We start from the raw sequence: 15,400 nt of genomic DNA, 5'->3' as shown, positions 1-15,400 counted from the left end.
TGCCCTGAGCAAGATATATTCCCCCACAAAGTCCAGACACTGGCAGTGGAGGTGTTGGCTGATGGCTAATGTGTGTGAGGGAAATTCTCCTCCTGAAGATCATTTGTGAAGAACAAGCAAACTCAATGTTATGAATCACGTCTCATTACTTACATTTTACATGCAGCATGGAGAGAAGTACAGCAGTTCTCTCCCTTTCAGTCAGAGTGTTCAAGCTTATATACAGTGTCAAAAACCCTCACCCCATGACTCCTAAAACACATACCCAAATGGTACTCCTAATGGGAAAAACAAGTGATTAGCCCTTATAAATCAGATCGTGAATTGCCCCCCCATATAACTTCTAAATTTAAATGAGTTAACTTTTAATGATCCCGGAAAATTCCCACATGGGATGATGAAGCTGATGAAACTATGAAGACTGGGCAGTGATGGGGAGGTGGAGGGTTGTACATAATGATGGCATGAATGAACCGGAGGCAGAGAAAAGCTTTATTTGAAAAGACAGTAACAATATAGCAATTCTATTGGACAGATGTGACCAGGTTATGAGAACAGCTGATTATTGCAGGAAAATAGCAGTGAGCATGCTAGGGGAGTGTAAGCAGAATGGTATGGTATGGTAAATGGACTGTACTTATAAAGTGCTTTTCTAGTCTTTGCGACCACTCAAAGCTGCTATTACACTACATATCACATTCACCCATTCACACACACATTCATACACTGATGGCAGAGGCTGCTAGCCCAACTGTCAATCAATTATCACATTCATACCCGATGGCTATGCCACCAGGAGCAGTTTAGGGTTCACGTAGCCTGAGGGAGCTGAGGATCGAATCTCTGACCTTCCGATTGAAAGACGACCGACTCTACCACTGAGCCACAGCCGCCCCACTGATATGAGATATCTCATACCATTCTTGACTGAACTTACATTAAAGCTTCATATAGATGAGCAGAAATGATGGAGCATGCGCACAGAAGGAGAGACGAGATTTAAAAAATCAATTTTAACATCTAGCTCAGTTTATCCGTGAAATGTGTGAATTACACTGCAGATTGGAATCTTTGCTTACAGAAACAGGGTGATGCTGTCTAATATATGAACACCTCAAGCTTGAATTAAATGCGCATCAGTTTCTGTGTATTAGCTGTATCTACTGTATGAAATGCCTGTATCTTTGTATCTTCCATTTGCTTTGTATTATTGTAGAGTATGATGATCTGGTCATAGGCCACATCTGTGTACATGACTCACTCTCTCATCATCATCTTCTGGTTTAATGCTTGACATCAGTTTTGTTTTGCTTTAACTGCTGTGACATGTAGGTGTTCATGTTTGCTGTCTTTGTGTTAAATTGTCTAAACTCGATATTGGTAAAGATATGAATAATCCTGGATCATCAAATTGACTGACTTTCTCTCAGTACCCCCAACTATGATGACTTTGAGTGGCCCTGGGATGAGTCAAAACATAGGGAAGTTCTGTTGTGCCTCATTGGTCAGGTGCCTGATTGGCACTGCAACAGAGATGATTAGGAAGTAAGATGTCTCAATCGTAGCCACTTAGCTCCTGTAAAAACGTCTTTATTTTAATTGCTGTTATTTTTTATAACGGCTGATATATGACAAAATATAATTTTATATCCAATACCAGGAAAATAGTGTGTAATAATTCAACTGTACAACACTTACACACATAAAACATACATTTTTGCATTTTAATACACTTACAGCTCCCATTTTTTCAGCTTTATTATTGTTTACACTGTGTTATATTGTACATTGTAGTTTGATGCTCGTATATCTACTTGAATTAAAGAAAATACCAAAATGATTTTCACTAAATGTACAAAAATAGTTGCAAAACCAGAAGCAAAGCTAACTCCTGCCTGTTGTTTCAGAGTACGAGAAAGCTCATGCCCAGATGCATGCCTGTTGCCCAGAAGGTCAGAGTAAGCAATGTGGACAACACGCCAAGTGAAGACGAGATCCATGCCTTCCTTTTCACCACTGAGGACATTGATTGAAAAGAAAGAAAAGAAAATTCTTAAATATTCTGTTAGAACTGGATATTCTGTTGCCCTTACCACATTCACAACATCAGCTAAAATATTAACAATCTAACAGCAATATGGGTTGAAATAAACCAACTGTGCATGTGTAGGAGTACTATGTGAAGTACAATAAAGTAGTCTGATTGTAGTGAATAACATAGTCTCTGGTTATATAACTATTAAAGTTGCTATTTGGATTATTATGATCATATGTAAATTCACATATAACACACACCACTGAATCATGTGTTAATTTTTGTGACTACCTACAAACAAGGCAATTCACCATGGAGGTGGGTGGGGGTTTGCCTTTCACTTAGTTCTTCTTCTACTACCATTTGCACTCTTAGATGCCATTGGAACTATTTGTATTGCAAAACTTATCAACCTAAATACTTCAGATCTGTTTCATAGTGATAAAACATAAAAAGCATTTCAATTAGAATCATATTAATATCACGTATATACTTTAAAACAGAGGCTCATTTTATTCGCAGGAATGGTTCGTTGCAACCTGAGTGAGTTGAGTGATTCATGACAGATTGACTTGATGTGTCACAATCATGTCACTTTCTATTGGTCCAAAGCTAATGTGGAAGAGGGTAATGGACACAATATGCTTGTTTCATTGCCACAAATGGTCCTCATCTGTAGACATGCAGTTTGTAATGATACAGCACAATTTTATAATTTATTATAAATTTGTTATGATTATTTTTCGCAGACCCCCAGGCTATGGTTCGTGGACCCCCAGGGGTCCCAGGACCCCACTTTGAGATGCACTGGTTTAGACAGTAGCATAGCCCAGCACGTAATGTCATGTAGGCTCAAAACTTTAATGCAGGCATTATGCTTATGCTAGAGGTGGTGGACTGAGTTACAGACAACTTGTCTTGAAAACGGCAGAAGCAAAGTTCTTCTACAACAGCCCTAAAAGAAACCTACCAGAGATAAAGGCGTGGCCTCATGTTAGTAGGAGGCCTCTTAAAGGTGAGAATACAGAATGATGGTGACTGGGTCCATGCCTTTTAGACGGTCTTTCCTTGTTTCTACATAGTGAATGTTAATGGCACACATTACAGACACAAACGTGAGGACCTGCCTGTTGCATAGCGCTCAGCCCAGGCACAGCAACTGAGAATGGCATGCAGGACAATCCTTACCATGCTCCTTTCAATGGAAAGACAGCTTCAGCAGAATGAGTTGTCTCAAGTCAGGGCAAAGCAGGAAAAGGAACTCCCTTGCAACCAGCGTCCACCAGCACAAGTTCGGCGCTTGACACCTGGAAAATCTGTGTACTATATAGGATGTGCCAGTAACTGATCAGAATCAGAAATACTTTATTAATCCCCGGGGGCATTTCGGGTGTTACTGGTGTAGCGGCCCCCTCTCATGGCCCTCAAGACTGAGATAGTGATTTGGAAAGGATGTTGTTCATTCTTTTTGTAAGGGATTAAATACATGGCAAGGGCATATGTTATGTTAAAGTCTTACAAGTTTATTCGTGCACTTGACTGAAGTTAAAGGGAACAGACTATGTAAAGTATGTTGTTATTGTAAGTGTTCAACAAATTAGATGCTATGGCCATATATTTGATGCTAGTAGTTGAGTTTGTTTTTTTAACTTTCAATCAACTTTTTTTGTATCTTACTTTAGGTCTATTTTCCCATCTCCCTCTCACGTTTAATCAAATGGATCTCAATTTCCTTTCGGTGAGAATCAAAATGTTTTTTTTCGTGCAATACATGAAGCAATATCCTCCAAAATACTGTCTGTATAAAATTCTGAAAATCCGGCCACATCTCCCAAAATGACAGTAGGTGTCGTTGTTGATCGTTTCTGTCTGCTCTGCCATTACCCGGAGAGGGAGGATGAGGAAGTGGCTGGAACAGTACTAGACTAGAATATGTAGCTGTCTACACTAATCCACTTGCAGCTGTCAGGGGATTGCTAGCTTGGCGGCTTGATATTAGGAATATTTGACAATGCGATGGGCAACTGCTGGGGTTACTGTGTTGGGCTCTTCAGGCGAGAAGCCAACAGGATCCAGAGAGGAGGCGGGTAAGTGTAACATGGCACTTGCTAGGTTAGCTAGCTTAACTAGCACAACATAATTTGGATCAGCGTATCCGGTTACTGTTAAGTTAGCCAAAAGTTGATTAACCGATAACGTGTACCACCATATCTGTAGAGATTGGGTGTAAGCCTGCTCTGTGTGCAGTCCTAGTAATGATGTGTAACTCAAAGTTAAAGGCAGGTCAGTCTGCCACCGGGTACGCTATCATACGGTCTCTTTGGAGTCTAACTTGCAGCCAGCCACTGTCAACATGAATCAAAACCCCACCCTTTATGTCAGCAGGGCATGCAGTTTAGCTAGGTCTAATAATGAGAATATAAGAATAAAAGACAGACTGGTCAAGGGCTGTTTAAGAATGACTGCAGGCTAATGATAGTTTAATCGGTCTTTAACCTCCTTCTTGATATATGTCTGTTACATGTGTTTCGGTTTAACGTGTGGCCATGTTAACTGGCGACTTTCAGCCAAATGCGTCTGTGGTTGTCGTAGTTACAGCAGCTGTTGAAAACGGGAAGGGAATACGTAGTTGCCCTCGTAAACGCTCTTTGTTGAGTTTTTCATTAAGATCTAAAATATACTTATCTGTTACGTCTTTGAAGTCTTGTTTGTGCAAACGTATAGCTACTAACGCTCAGTCGCGTTTTGATCGCTGCTTGTTGTTACGCAGACAGGAAGAGAGGTTGCGCTTCCTGTGAATTTGTATCAAACCAAATACATTTTTCAAAAACACCTATCCGTCTTTGGAGTCTCATGTGTGTAATCATGTGAAACGTAAGCGAACTATATTGCTGTTTTACAAGCACAAACAAATAAATAAGTAAAAGTAAAACAAAATAAAAATAAAATCACGGGATTCCAACTCACTCCTCTGAGGGAAAATGAACCGACACCCAACTCCTTAAACAGCAGACCACCTTGTGAACTGGCTCACTGAGGTTGTAGCAGATAATTAAGAAATAGCCTAAATCATACCGTCAGCCAAATTTGGTCACAATGGGGAGCAGCCAGATCAACTTGTGACCATAATTTGAGTGCATTAAGCCGATTTTGCTGTTTGAAGTTTCCAACACAAATAACTAAGAAAAATGAGTTTGTTTCAAATAAATTATCTATAAGAAGCCTTACATCAAGTGTACTTACTATGTGTAAATATTACAAATATATTTAACAGGCAGCTATGTTTTATTTTAATTTATTTTTTATTTTAATTGGTTAATATTTTACATTTTATAGTTACATTTTATTCATGTACAAGATACCTGCTGTCATTCTTATCCATAGTCCTGGAGAATAGACCAATTCTTGTCTCTTGTGCATGGATATGTGTCTGAATTATTTGCTCTGTCTCATGTCCCTTTGTGTGCATCGCCATTTTAAAATAGGCTTTTATTTTCCTCTAAGGGATGGTATAGCCTGTTGTACAAATTGTGAGCTGGTTCCTTTCCTTGGTGATAAATATTGGAAGAACTAATTTTAAGATGTTTGCAGCAATACAATTAAATGTTGAATTAACATTTTTTAAATAGACAGTTATTCAGAGGAGTGAGTTCGAATACTGTGATTTAATTTTAATTTTGTATTACTTTTATTTACTTATTTTTCTGTGCTTGTAAAACAGCAACATAGTACATGAGACTCCAAAGACGGATAGGTGTATTTAAAAAATGTGCTTCAAAGACGTAACAGATAAGTATATTTTAGATCTTAATGAAAAACTCAACAAAAAGGGAAATTTTCGAGGGCAGCTACGTATTTCCTTCCCGTTTTCAACAGCTACTGTTACTATGGCAAACAGACACATTTGGCTGAAAGTCACTAGTTAACATGGCCACACGTTAAACCGAAACACCTGCATTATTTGCAGGCCAGTATGTCAAGTTTTTAAAAATATTTTCTAGTTTGACCGTACCTTGTGCTTTGTTAGAATTAGGCTACAGAATGCTTGCTCTCTCTTCCAGCAGCAATATGATCCGTAATATGCAATGTGAGCGTCTTATCATCCTGCGTTTGACGCCTGTTTCTAAATCCTGACTCATCGTTGAGAATTAAACTGGGGAGAAATTCTTCTAACCTCCAAGCCATTATAAAAATGTGTAAAATACGTTTTCGTATGATTGAGGGAAAAAAAGTATAATCCATCTCTGTGGCTACTGCACGCTATCATGTGAAGCATCTTGGCCCAAGGCATCAGATAACCAGTTCTCTATTTCAAACCAAACTTTCAGAATTTTTCTGCAGTCCCAAAATGCATGAATCAATGAATCTGTTATTCCACTTTTCAAACAATTCCCCAAAACATTTTCATCATATTTTTAAACTTTATCTCTTGTAAAGTAACTAATATCATAAATCTTGATTCTTTCTTCTTCTTGTTCTGATTGCAACAAAGTATCCACAGAATACTGTATGATTACAAATGTACATTTCCCACAAAGTATATTATTAGTGAATATATTTCTTTGTAGGAAAAGTATTAAATAACTTTCTGATCTCATCTAGAGGCTTTTTCAGCATCCACTTCATGATAAATTGTTTAACCATTGCAGTTGTGTTTGTGTGATTGTGAGGCAAATTGACTGCGTCACTTCAAGCTGCTACTTTATTGTTGCTTGGTGCAAAAGGAGTACTCGTCATTTTCGCATTTTCCATCACAAATCTACAACAAATGTTTCTCTAATATCACATTAGAGCAGCCCGCAGAGTTCTTCGTATTAGAATATGAGTTCCTCTCTTTCCTTCTTTTAACACTGAAAGCTATGGTGGATCATCTCGCCCGACATAAACTGTTTTTACAGCAATTTTTTTTGGCTCAGTTTTTAAGACCCCCTCCAGTGAAAATCAAGTTTTTTAAATTCTAAACATCTCCATGTGTTTTTCATGTGCTACAAGACATAAGTGGGACAACATAAGCAGTCTTTGTCATGGCTGGGCCATGCCAAAGACGGGCTGAGCAAAACGTTTTCAGATTGGCAGGTTTGACACGTCACAAACCTGAGGAGCCAATCCCGTTCATGGACAGGGTGACACTATGCATATCATTATGTGCAACCTATGGCAACCACTTCGGCAATGCCCAAGCCAGCTGTAACCGTCGTCATAATTTTTGCAAACTCACTACTGACTACTAACGTCAACGTTACTACTACTAATTACTAAATTTCAAGTTAGCTCAGTTTCAACAAGTTGCCACTAAACAATGGCAGAGATGTGTTTTGTTTTTGCGAAGGAGGGAGCGGTTGGAAATTTGCATAGTGGGTGGGGACTACGCAGATTCTGGAATTTTTTAATGAGGGAAAAGGAGGAGATGTCTTGGGGAAACATATCAGACACAATTTATTAATTCAAGCAGAGCATTTTATATTAGGGACAATTTTAAAAAATGCAAATCCCTATTTTATATGTCTTCAAACATGACTGGAGCTGGTCTTTAAAGCTAGTACAGTGTAAGTGATATCATGTGAATCAAGAGATTACAATTAATCCATTGATATCAAGGATGTGATGCTAGCTCACTGGGAAAGGGGCTAAATATCGCTCCAAAGTGGACTGTCTTTACCGAGAGGAAATATTTAGAAATATAATGCTGTACCTATGATGCTTATGATGATTAATTAATGAATATTCTAAGTTTACACTGATCAGCCATAACATTATGACCATTTGCCTAATATTGTGTTGTCCCACTTTTGTAGCCAGAACAGCCCTGACCTCTCAACAGTGTTGGGTAGCGTTACTTTTAAAAGGAACTTGTTACGTTACCTACTGAGACTTTACTTTTGCGTTACTAATAATTAAAAATGATCCCTTTGCTACTCATTACACATGGGGGTTATATTATCAGGACACCGTGTAGCCTACTGTACGTCTATTTTTGAATGTATTAACTCTGCCGTCATTGCAGCCCAGTTTACTGACCATAATCTGTAACTCTGCAGCCTAATAACAGGAATGACGGGCGCAATATAATCTTTACAGCTCTTAATTATGCTAACAATCTGACTATGAACTGGGCAGAGGCATACAGTATTAGGCACAGCTGTTTCAAAGAAAATACAGCACAGGTTTTTAGTCACCAGTTTTGTGGAGCCAGGTCAACGATGTATAAGGATTTTCAACAGGCCAATTTTAAAATACAAAAAAACTTAATATCTATTACAGTAGCTCAAACATTAATATTGTGGTGTACACATAAATCCATATTAAAATTTTAAATGAAGTGATTTTAGTGTTTTTTCATTGATGAATTGGCCATGGCCTTAAAAAATTTCATGTGGTGTGACAAGTTGTCAGTGATATAAAAATGTTTAAAAACAAAGTATTTGCATTTCTTTTCAGTTTTTGCAAATAATAATCACATATTTTTGTTCTATAATGTCACAGCTGCCTTCTTAAATGTAGTTAGCACACTTATTTTTCCTGTAAATCGTGTAAAGCAGATAAAAATGTCACTCATTCACTTAAGCATACTGTATCAGTGATTAATATTTCAGCCACAGAAAGTAGATATTATATTTTTAGTTTTGAGTTACAGTTTGCTATTATTGGTCACGCCACATGATGATTGGTCACTGCAAATGACAAGAAGACCTCATATGTTAAAACTGTATTTAAATAGAACAATAAACAATACATTCGATACAAAAAATATATTTAAATTAGATTTTATTAAAATTATATACAATTTTCACTAAACATTTCATAAAAATCTCATCAAACATTTTGGAGAATAACACACATTCACAGCTGTTTTCAAACATTTAATTTAACTTGACACTGGAATAAATCAGTTTATCAAATCATTGTCATCAGAGCCTTCTAAATTCATTGTCATCAGAATCATGTATTATCTAAACATGTACTCATTCTTTATCAAAAACAGTTTTAATTGCGCACATCCGTGGCCTTGTTGTGAACAAACATTTTATTAAACTTGATGCTCCACATGCTGCAGATGGGTATTTGGAATGTCTGTGTGAAATTGGGGTGCATGGCGTTAATTGCAGGGATCTTTAACCCCAGGCACCTGTGAACTTTGCCCAATCTTGGCTGCTCAACTTAGAGTAGCGTGACATTGCTGGCTCAGGTTAGCTCATGCAGCTAACCTTGACTTCCATTCCCACAACCTCAAGGACCTGTCCTACATATGGATCTCATCATGAGTTACAATCACAAACTTGCCACTTAAGTCTTGTGGACAATACTTGTTCCCTTGGTGGCTCCGGAGTGCTTGAGGGTTCCTCGGTGTGGTTCATGGTGTCCCTGAGGTCTACTTCTACTGGCTGGTAACATAGGAATGTTTTCATTTCTGCATGCTTGCAGAAGCATGACACCTCCCTATGACTAATTAGTGCTGGTTGTGAAGACAAAACCTGGTGTATTTTTAAGGTGCCCCTCACAGACATCAATTTGCCTGGAATCAGCTCATCATATTTCTGAATGATGTCTTCCCTTACTCAGTGGTAGGTGATAGCTAACACTGATTTTTTAACCAGCATCTCATACAAGTCCAGTGGAGTCTGCAGCTCGCCTCCTCTATGAACATAGAGATCAGCATCCCTCTTTACAGCACCACCAATGCCATCTGGGGCACCCTACCCATGGGACTTTTCTGAATAGTTCCATGTAACATGCTTGAACCCAGAAAGGAAAGGCACAGTACTAAGGAGGTAAGTTTGCTTTGTTCCTGTACTGTGTAACAGGTCCATCACTGATTAGATGTAGAACTGTGATCTGTGGCCAGGTTGCCCAAAGCTCTTTAAGTATGGACTCCAGGTGTGCCCACACTCCCCGCTCATCATGGCGGAGGCTGTCTGACAGTGTTGCATATGATTTAGTGCCATGGACTGTGTAGAGAACAGCAGTGTGAATTGTGGCTTGCTTTCGGCTGCCTCCAACGGGATAAGCTTGTATTTCTGTACTCATCTTGCAGGCATAGTTTTTCCCATTGTTCCCAAGAAACTTCAGCACAATCTGTCTCAGGGAATTTAATTTCTTCAAAGCAGCACTTCAACACGATCCATGCGTGCTTTGTTTTTAGGGTCACACACAATCATATTCACTAACTCAGAGATGCTGGTTGTCTTCAACAGCCCTCTCATGGCGAGTTTGTTAAGCAATAGTCTGACATTCTCATGTTCAATACATGCACATGTATCTCTATCCCTGGTTTTGTCTCTGTGATATAAAAAGGCCTTCTGCTGGCAAATTGTCTGTAAGACAGGATGCTGTTCCACCTCTGTTTGATACTGTGCATGGAGCTCAGTGAGGGGTTTTGTTAGAACTCTTCTTTTGCATTTTTTGTTTATTTTTGGTGACAGTGTCTTTTTTCCCAGCTAAAAGACGACTGTTTTCATGTCTGTACAGAAAATTGACAACAGCGTGCTCTCTCGCTCTCTACTGACAGTTTCTTTTCTTGACAGTTTCCCCCTTCGCTTGAATTTTTCACTTAGGCCTTCCCTTTGTCCTGCCTTAACCTGTCCTCACTCTTTCTGAATTTATCGCTTAGTTTTTTCTTCTCTGCTAGCTGTTTCTTCAGATGCAAGACCTGTTTTTTTAGTTCTCACTTCTCTTTCTGCAGTCTTTGGTGACGTTTTTCTGCAGAAGATGTATTCCTTCTCTGATCTCTCTCTGGTGTGGAGGACACTGCTGGATTAAAATCCTCATTCAGAGGTATGGGGTCTACCACAGCTTGACCTGCATTTTCTGGCAGCCCTTGTGCTACATCTACATCAACCAGATCTGGTGGAATGTCCTCCACAGATGATGGTGTAAGGTCTGACACAGCGTTTACCATCTTTTTCCTTTTCCTGTAAGCACTGGATGCAGCCCTCCATTTCTCTCTCTGTTCCTTTTTCTCTCTCACTGGCAGCTCACTTGACTTAACATATGGAATCTTTCCCTGACGTTTTCTTTTCTTCCTTGTAGTGTCATGCCATAAATCTACGGTGTATAGTCAATTTATTTTTGACTAATGATAGTTGACAGCAGATGAACATGTTAAAGAAAAAATGCATTTCCTCCAGTTAATGAAAAATACATGAGCAATATGTACTTCATTTGGCTTTATTTATAGTTTTCATTTTGTAACATACCTTTCTCTTCTTTTAGCAAGGTACTCTGCTCTTGCTGCAGGGTCAGAATTAACACGCTGCCTATGGCGAGCGATTTTTATTTTGCTTGGCAGTGCCATCTGGTAAAATAGATTAAAACAGTTATAAATAAATACATGAATAAATAACAACTAACTAATAAATGCTCTAAATAATCTTTTTGTATTTTTCTCACGATACTGTACAAAGATTAAACATGAACCGATGTTTCTAAAATATATGAAAAAATGACTCAATTTGCAAAGAAATCTATTCCAAATAGTATTTTAATGAAGTACATTATGTCTATAAATCCTCAATTGAATATAAAAGCACAAAAACTGCCCATCTAGGACATTTATCAATCATAGAAAACACTCGCACCACATGATATTTGGTCGCACCACATGATATTTTAAGTTCAGTCAAAATTTACAAGCACAGAATTAGCCACCTAAAAAAAACAAGCTAGCTTCCCACAATAAGCCACAATCAAATTTATTATCAAATTAAAGCCGCAAGCGGCGATGAACGGGCCCTCGCACCCGTGGCCACGTTGGGGTGTGTCGCGGCCGCGGGGCGTGCCGCAGCAGCAGGGTGTGCATAAGCCACAGCATGTGCTGCAGCCAGGGGCTGTGCACCAGTAGGTGGTGCTGTCAGCATCACCCAAATTCCTATGGAGATCTGTTCATGCCGAGACTATAATCATGCATGTGAAATTTGATGCTGAATGAGCATTGTATATGAGAGCTACGACTGGCACTTTCCAGTAGGTGGCGCTATGAGTATGAGCGAAAAATGATTATGTAGACCTGTTCAGGCCGACACTGTAATCATACATGTGAAAGTTGAAGCTGATATAACATTGTATTTGGGAGTTAGTACTGGCTCTCACCAGTGGGTGGTGCTATGACGATGAGCGAAAAATGTATATGCAGATGTGTTCAGAGCAGTACCCTCATGAAGCCTGTGAAATTTGGAGCAGATTGGACAATGTATGTGAGAGTTGATTCCGGCTCTCACCAATGGGTGGCGCTATAGATTGGGGGGGAAAAGGAGTGTGTAGCTGTGTTCAGGGCGGGACTCCTATTAAGCATGTGAAATTTGGTGCAGACAGGATGAAGTACAGGCGAGTTATCAATGCCTAAATGTCATGGCGAGGTATCATGGCGAAGGTTATATTTGCCGTGCCACCAGAGTCACGCCCTCTGTTGTAACCTCACCAAGTTTTCTCACAGACCTTAATCAAGGTCTTAAGAGTTTCCTGACATGAATTTGAGGTTAATATGTTTTACCACCTTGGAGGAGGGGCTTGTAGAGTAAAACATGTCACTTCCTGTTTCCAGTAGCGGGTGCTAGGCCTGATGGGAAATATTTTCCTGTAATTGTGTTCAGGCTGGGACTCTTGTCGTACACGTGAAATATGAAGACGATAGAAGAAGGTATATAAGAGTTACAGTGATTTTCAGTTTTGGGCATTTTGCCAAGAAAACATCAGACTTTGACCCCCCGCCAAGGCCACGCCCATTCTCAAAAACTCAAGCTTTTTATAACTTTTAATCTCCAATGTCTTGTCAATACACTGACAGCAAACCACAGTCACACCACATGATGTTTTGACACTTTAAATAACCGAAAAATTACAAATAACTAATGGTTTTTTTAAAGGTTAAAGTGAGTACATACATAAGAGAGGTACTACATATATCTGGTATCTAATGGTATTAATGAATTTAAACCTTTTTTTAATTGAAAAACAATGCAGTCGGACAGAAAATGTAGGCCTCACGTCATTGACCCAGCCGCAGGTAGTAGCTGCAGATGCTACTTAAGAAGTCGAGGCAGCATTTATCCTCCAAACACAACTTACATAATGATGATGGAAACACATGAAACATTACAGATTAAAGTTTCTGTAAGCATTGGCACAGAACGGCGGCTGTCGTTACGTTCACCAGCCTTGTGGTTAGGCTAGCCAGGTCGCTTTTTCTATGGATTTTAAACAATTTTGTCTCTGAATACTACTTCTCCATCACTGGTTGCCTACCCCCTTGCCGGCATCATCCCTGAAAAATGGAGGACCTTTCAAGACCCTCAAGTGAAACTGAAAACTGAAACTTAATTACCTATGCTGCTCCAGCCAATCTGCAAACCTTACATCTCCCATCCAAACTCTCTGTTTACAATGGTGGCTGTAAGAACGGGCAACTTGACATCCTCATAATTGGCGACTCCATTGTTAGGTGCATGAATGATGTCATGAACAGAAAATCTGTCATACTCCACGATTAGCTCGAGTCTCTGACAGTTACAATTCAGAGTCTAGGCAAAACATGCATATTTTCCAGTCCCATTCCCACTCTTTCAAAAAACACTGAGCATTTCTGCCGTCTCTATAGCCTGCATGAATGGCTGAAATGATTTATTAACTTAGACTGCTTTTGGCCCAGACAAGATCTTTACAAACCAGACGGCCTGCATCCCAACATAAATGGTATGACACAACTTTCTAAAAACTACATACAGTATATTGCTTTTAACTCTGACTGATACTCACCTCAGCGTGGGCCTGCACCAGTTGCCACCCCCATCCACAATGAAGAGTGTCTCTCCCTGGGTTCTGCTGAATTTCCCTCCATTAACAACATACCTACCAGGGTCACTTTAAATCGTGTCTCTCTCCCGACCGAGATGCCCTACTGACTCCACAATAAGAGCAAATTTGGTTTCCATTCCCACCACTCTAACAAAATTTGAGGTCTCTTGCTAACAAGATTTTATCATGACTAATAATATTGATTTTTTTTATTTATCACTGAGTCCTGGTTAAGCACTGGGTACTCTGTCCCCTTAACTGAAGCATGTCCCCCTAATTACTCCTGCTTCAACCAACCCAGGCTGTCTGGCTGTGGAGGTGGTCTGTCTCTTTTAGTACTTTTTCTTCCTTTGAGTCTCTGGGTTTTCTTTAAATGGCCAGCATCCCATACTCTGTGTGTTAATCTATAGGCCACCTAAGACTAACACTGGTTTTATTCAAGAATTTTCTGAATTTCTTTTTTATTAAGGCTAAATATGATAGAGTTCTTATCCTTGGTGATTTTAACATACACGTGTGTTGCCCATCTATGTCCTGTTTTACTACTGATTTTATTAACCTTTTTGAGTCTTTTAAACTTGAGCAACATGTTAAAAATCCAACTTACAAAAAGGGACACACCCTTGATCTTGTGTTGTCTCACAGTGTCCCTCTTCATAATATTGAATTGCATGATTTCAATGTCTCTGAACACAATGCCATTATCTTCCAAAATCTGCTCCTGCTCTTGTGCCATCCACTCAGACCCGCTCTCAGTTTTTTACCCCCAAATCATGAAGTAGTTTTAATAAATTGTTTTTAGCTGCTTCTGCTAATAACAGCCTTCACCTGAAGGATATGTCTCTAAATGTTTTATTATTTTATAAATTCTAACAGCTCATGCCAGACGATCCTTGATGTCATTGCCCCCTTCAGAACTAAACAAACTAGGCAGTACGCCCTCCCATGGTTCGACAACTACACTCGGGACTTAAAGAGGCAATGCAGGAAAGCCGAAAGAAAATGGCAAAAGGACAAGCTCAAGGCATCTTTCGATGCCATCAGAGGTCTGATGTTGGCCTATCAACAAGCGGTCAAGGAAGCTAGACGCTCATATTTTTCTAATTTGATCGCCAATAGCTGCCACAACCCCAGGGTTTTATTTAAAACAATAAACTCAGTTGTCAGCATGCCTCCTAGCCAGCATATTGAAGCCTCCACTGAAATATGCGAGCAGTTTCTCCACCACTTCATTGACAAAACAGACAACATTAGGCTCCATATCACACCTGCAACAAGAATGCTTCCCTCCTGTACTGAACCCTCCACTAACTCTCTGTTAGTATTAGAGGAGTTTCAGTTAAATTCCTCCAGCTGTCAACTAGACACGATCCCCACCAGATTTCTGAAAGAGGTATTTCAGACAGTCAGCCCTCAAGTTCTCTCCATCATCAACTGCACACCATCTACTGGCTCTTTCCCATCCGGATTCAAAAAGGCCCTAGTTCGACCTATCCTGAAGAAACCAACTATCAACCCTCTTGTTTTTAACTATTTTAGACCAATTTCTAACTTAGCCTTTTATCAAAAATGTTAGAA

The 15,400-nt window shown here is 39.4% G+C and overlaps 2 protein-coding genes across 9 annotated transcripts in view; both read left to right on the top strand.

The window, feature by feature from the left end:
* The window catches only part of cfap100 (cilia and flagella associated protein 100), a 35,009-nt gene extending 32,759 nt beyond the window's left edge, over positions 1–2,250 (top strand). For all 4 annotated transcript variants that reach the window (XM_069670606.1, XM_069670605.1, XM_069670603.1 and 1 more), the window contains one exon: positions 1,908–2,250. In XM_069670606.1, coding sequence (XP_069526707.1) covers positions 1,908–2,033 — 126 coding nt within the window. In that variant the 3' untranslated portion in view covers positions 2,034–2,250. The remainder of the gene's footprint in view (positions 1–1,907) is intronic.
* A 1,680-nt stretch (positions 2,251–3,930) lies between these two features.
* The window catches only part of ap1ar (adaptor related protein complex 1 associated regulatory protein), a 36,723-nt gene continuing 25,253 nt past the window's right edge, over positions 3,931–15,400 (top strand). For all 5 annotated transcript variants that reach the window (XM_069669709.1, XM_069669711.1, XM_069669712.1 and 2 more), the window contains exon 1: positions 3,931–4,122. In XM_069669709.1, coding sequence (XP_069525810.1) covers positions 4,052–4,122 — 71 coding nt within the window. In that variant the 5' untranslated portion in view covers positions 3,931–4,051. The remainder of the gene's footprint in view (positions 4,123–15,400) is intronic.

Source organism: Semicossyphus pulcher, unplaced genomic scaffold, assembly GCF_022749685.1.
Source record: "Semicossyphus pulcher isolate SPU_LCO1_2020_fin unplaced genomic scaffold, fSemPul1.0.p SCAF_2, whole genome shotgun sequence".
Lineage (NCBI taxonomy): Eukaryota > Metazoa > Chordata > Actinopteri > Labriformes > Labridae > Semicossyphus > Semicossyphus pulcher.
Note: the sequence above shows the minus strand (reverse complement) of the source record. Positions and strands in the feature narration are given on the sequence as shown.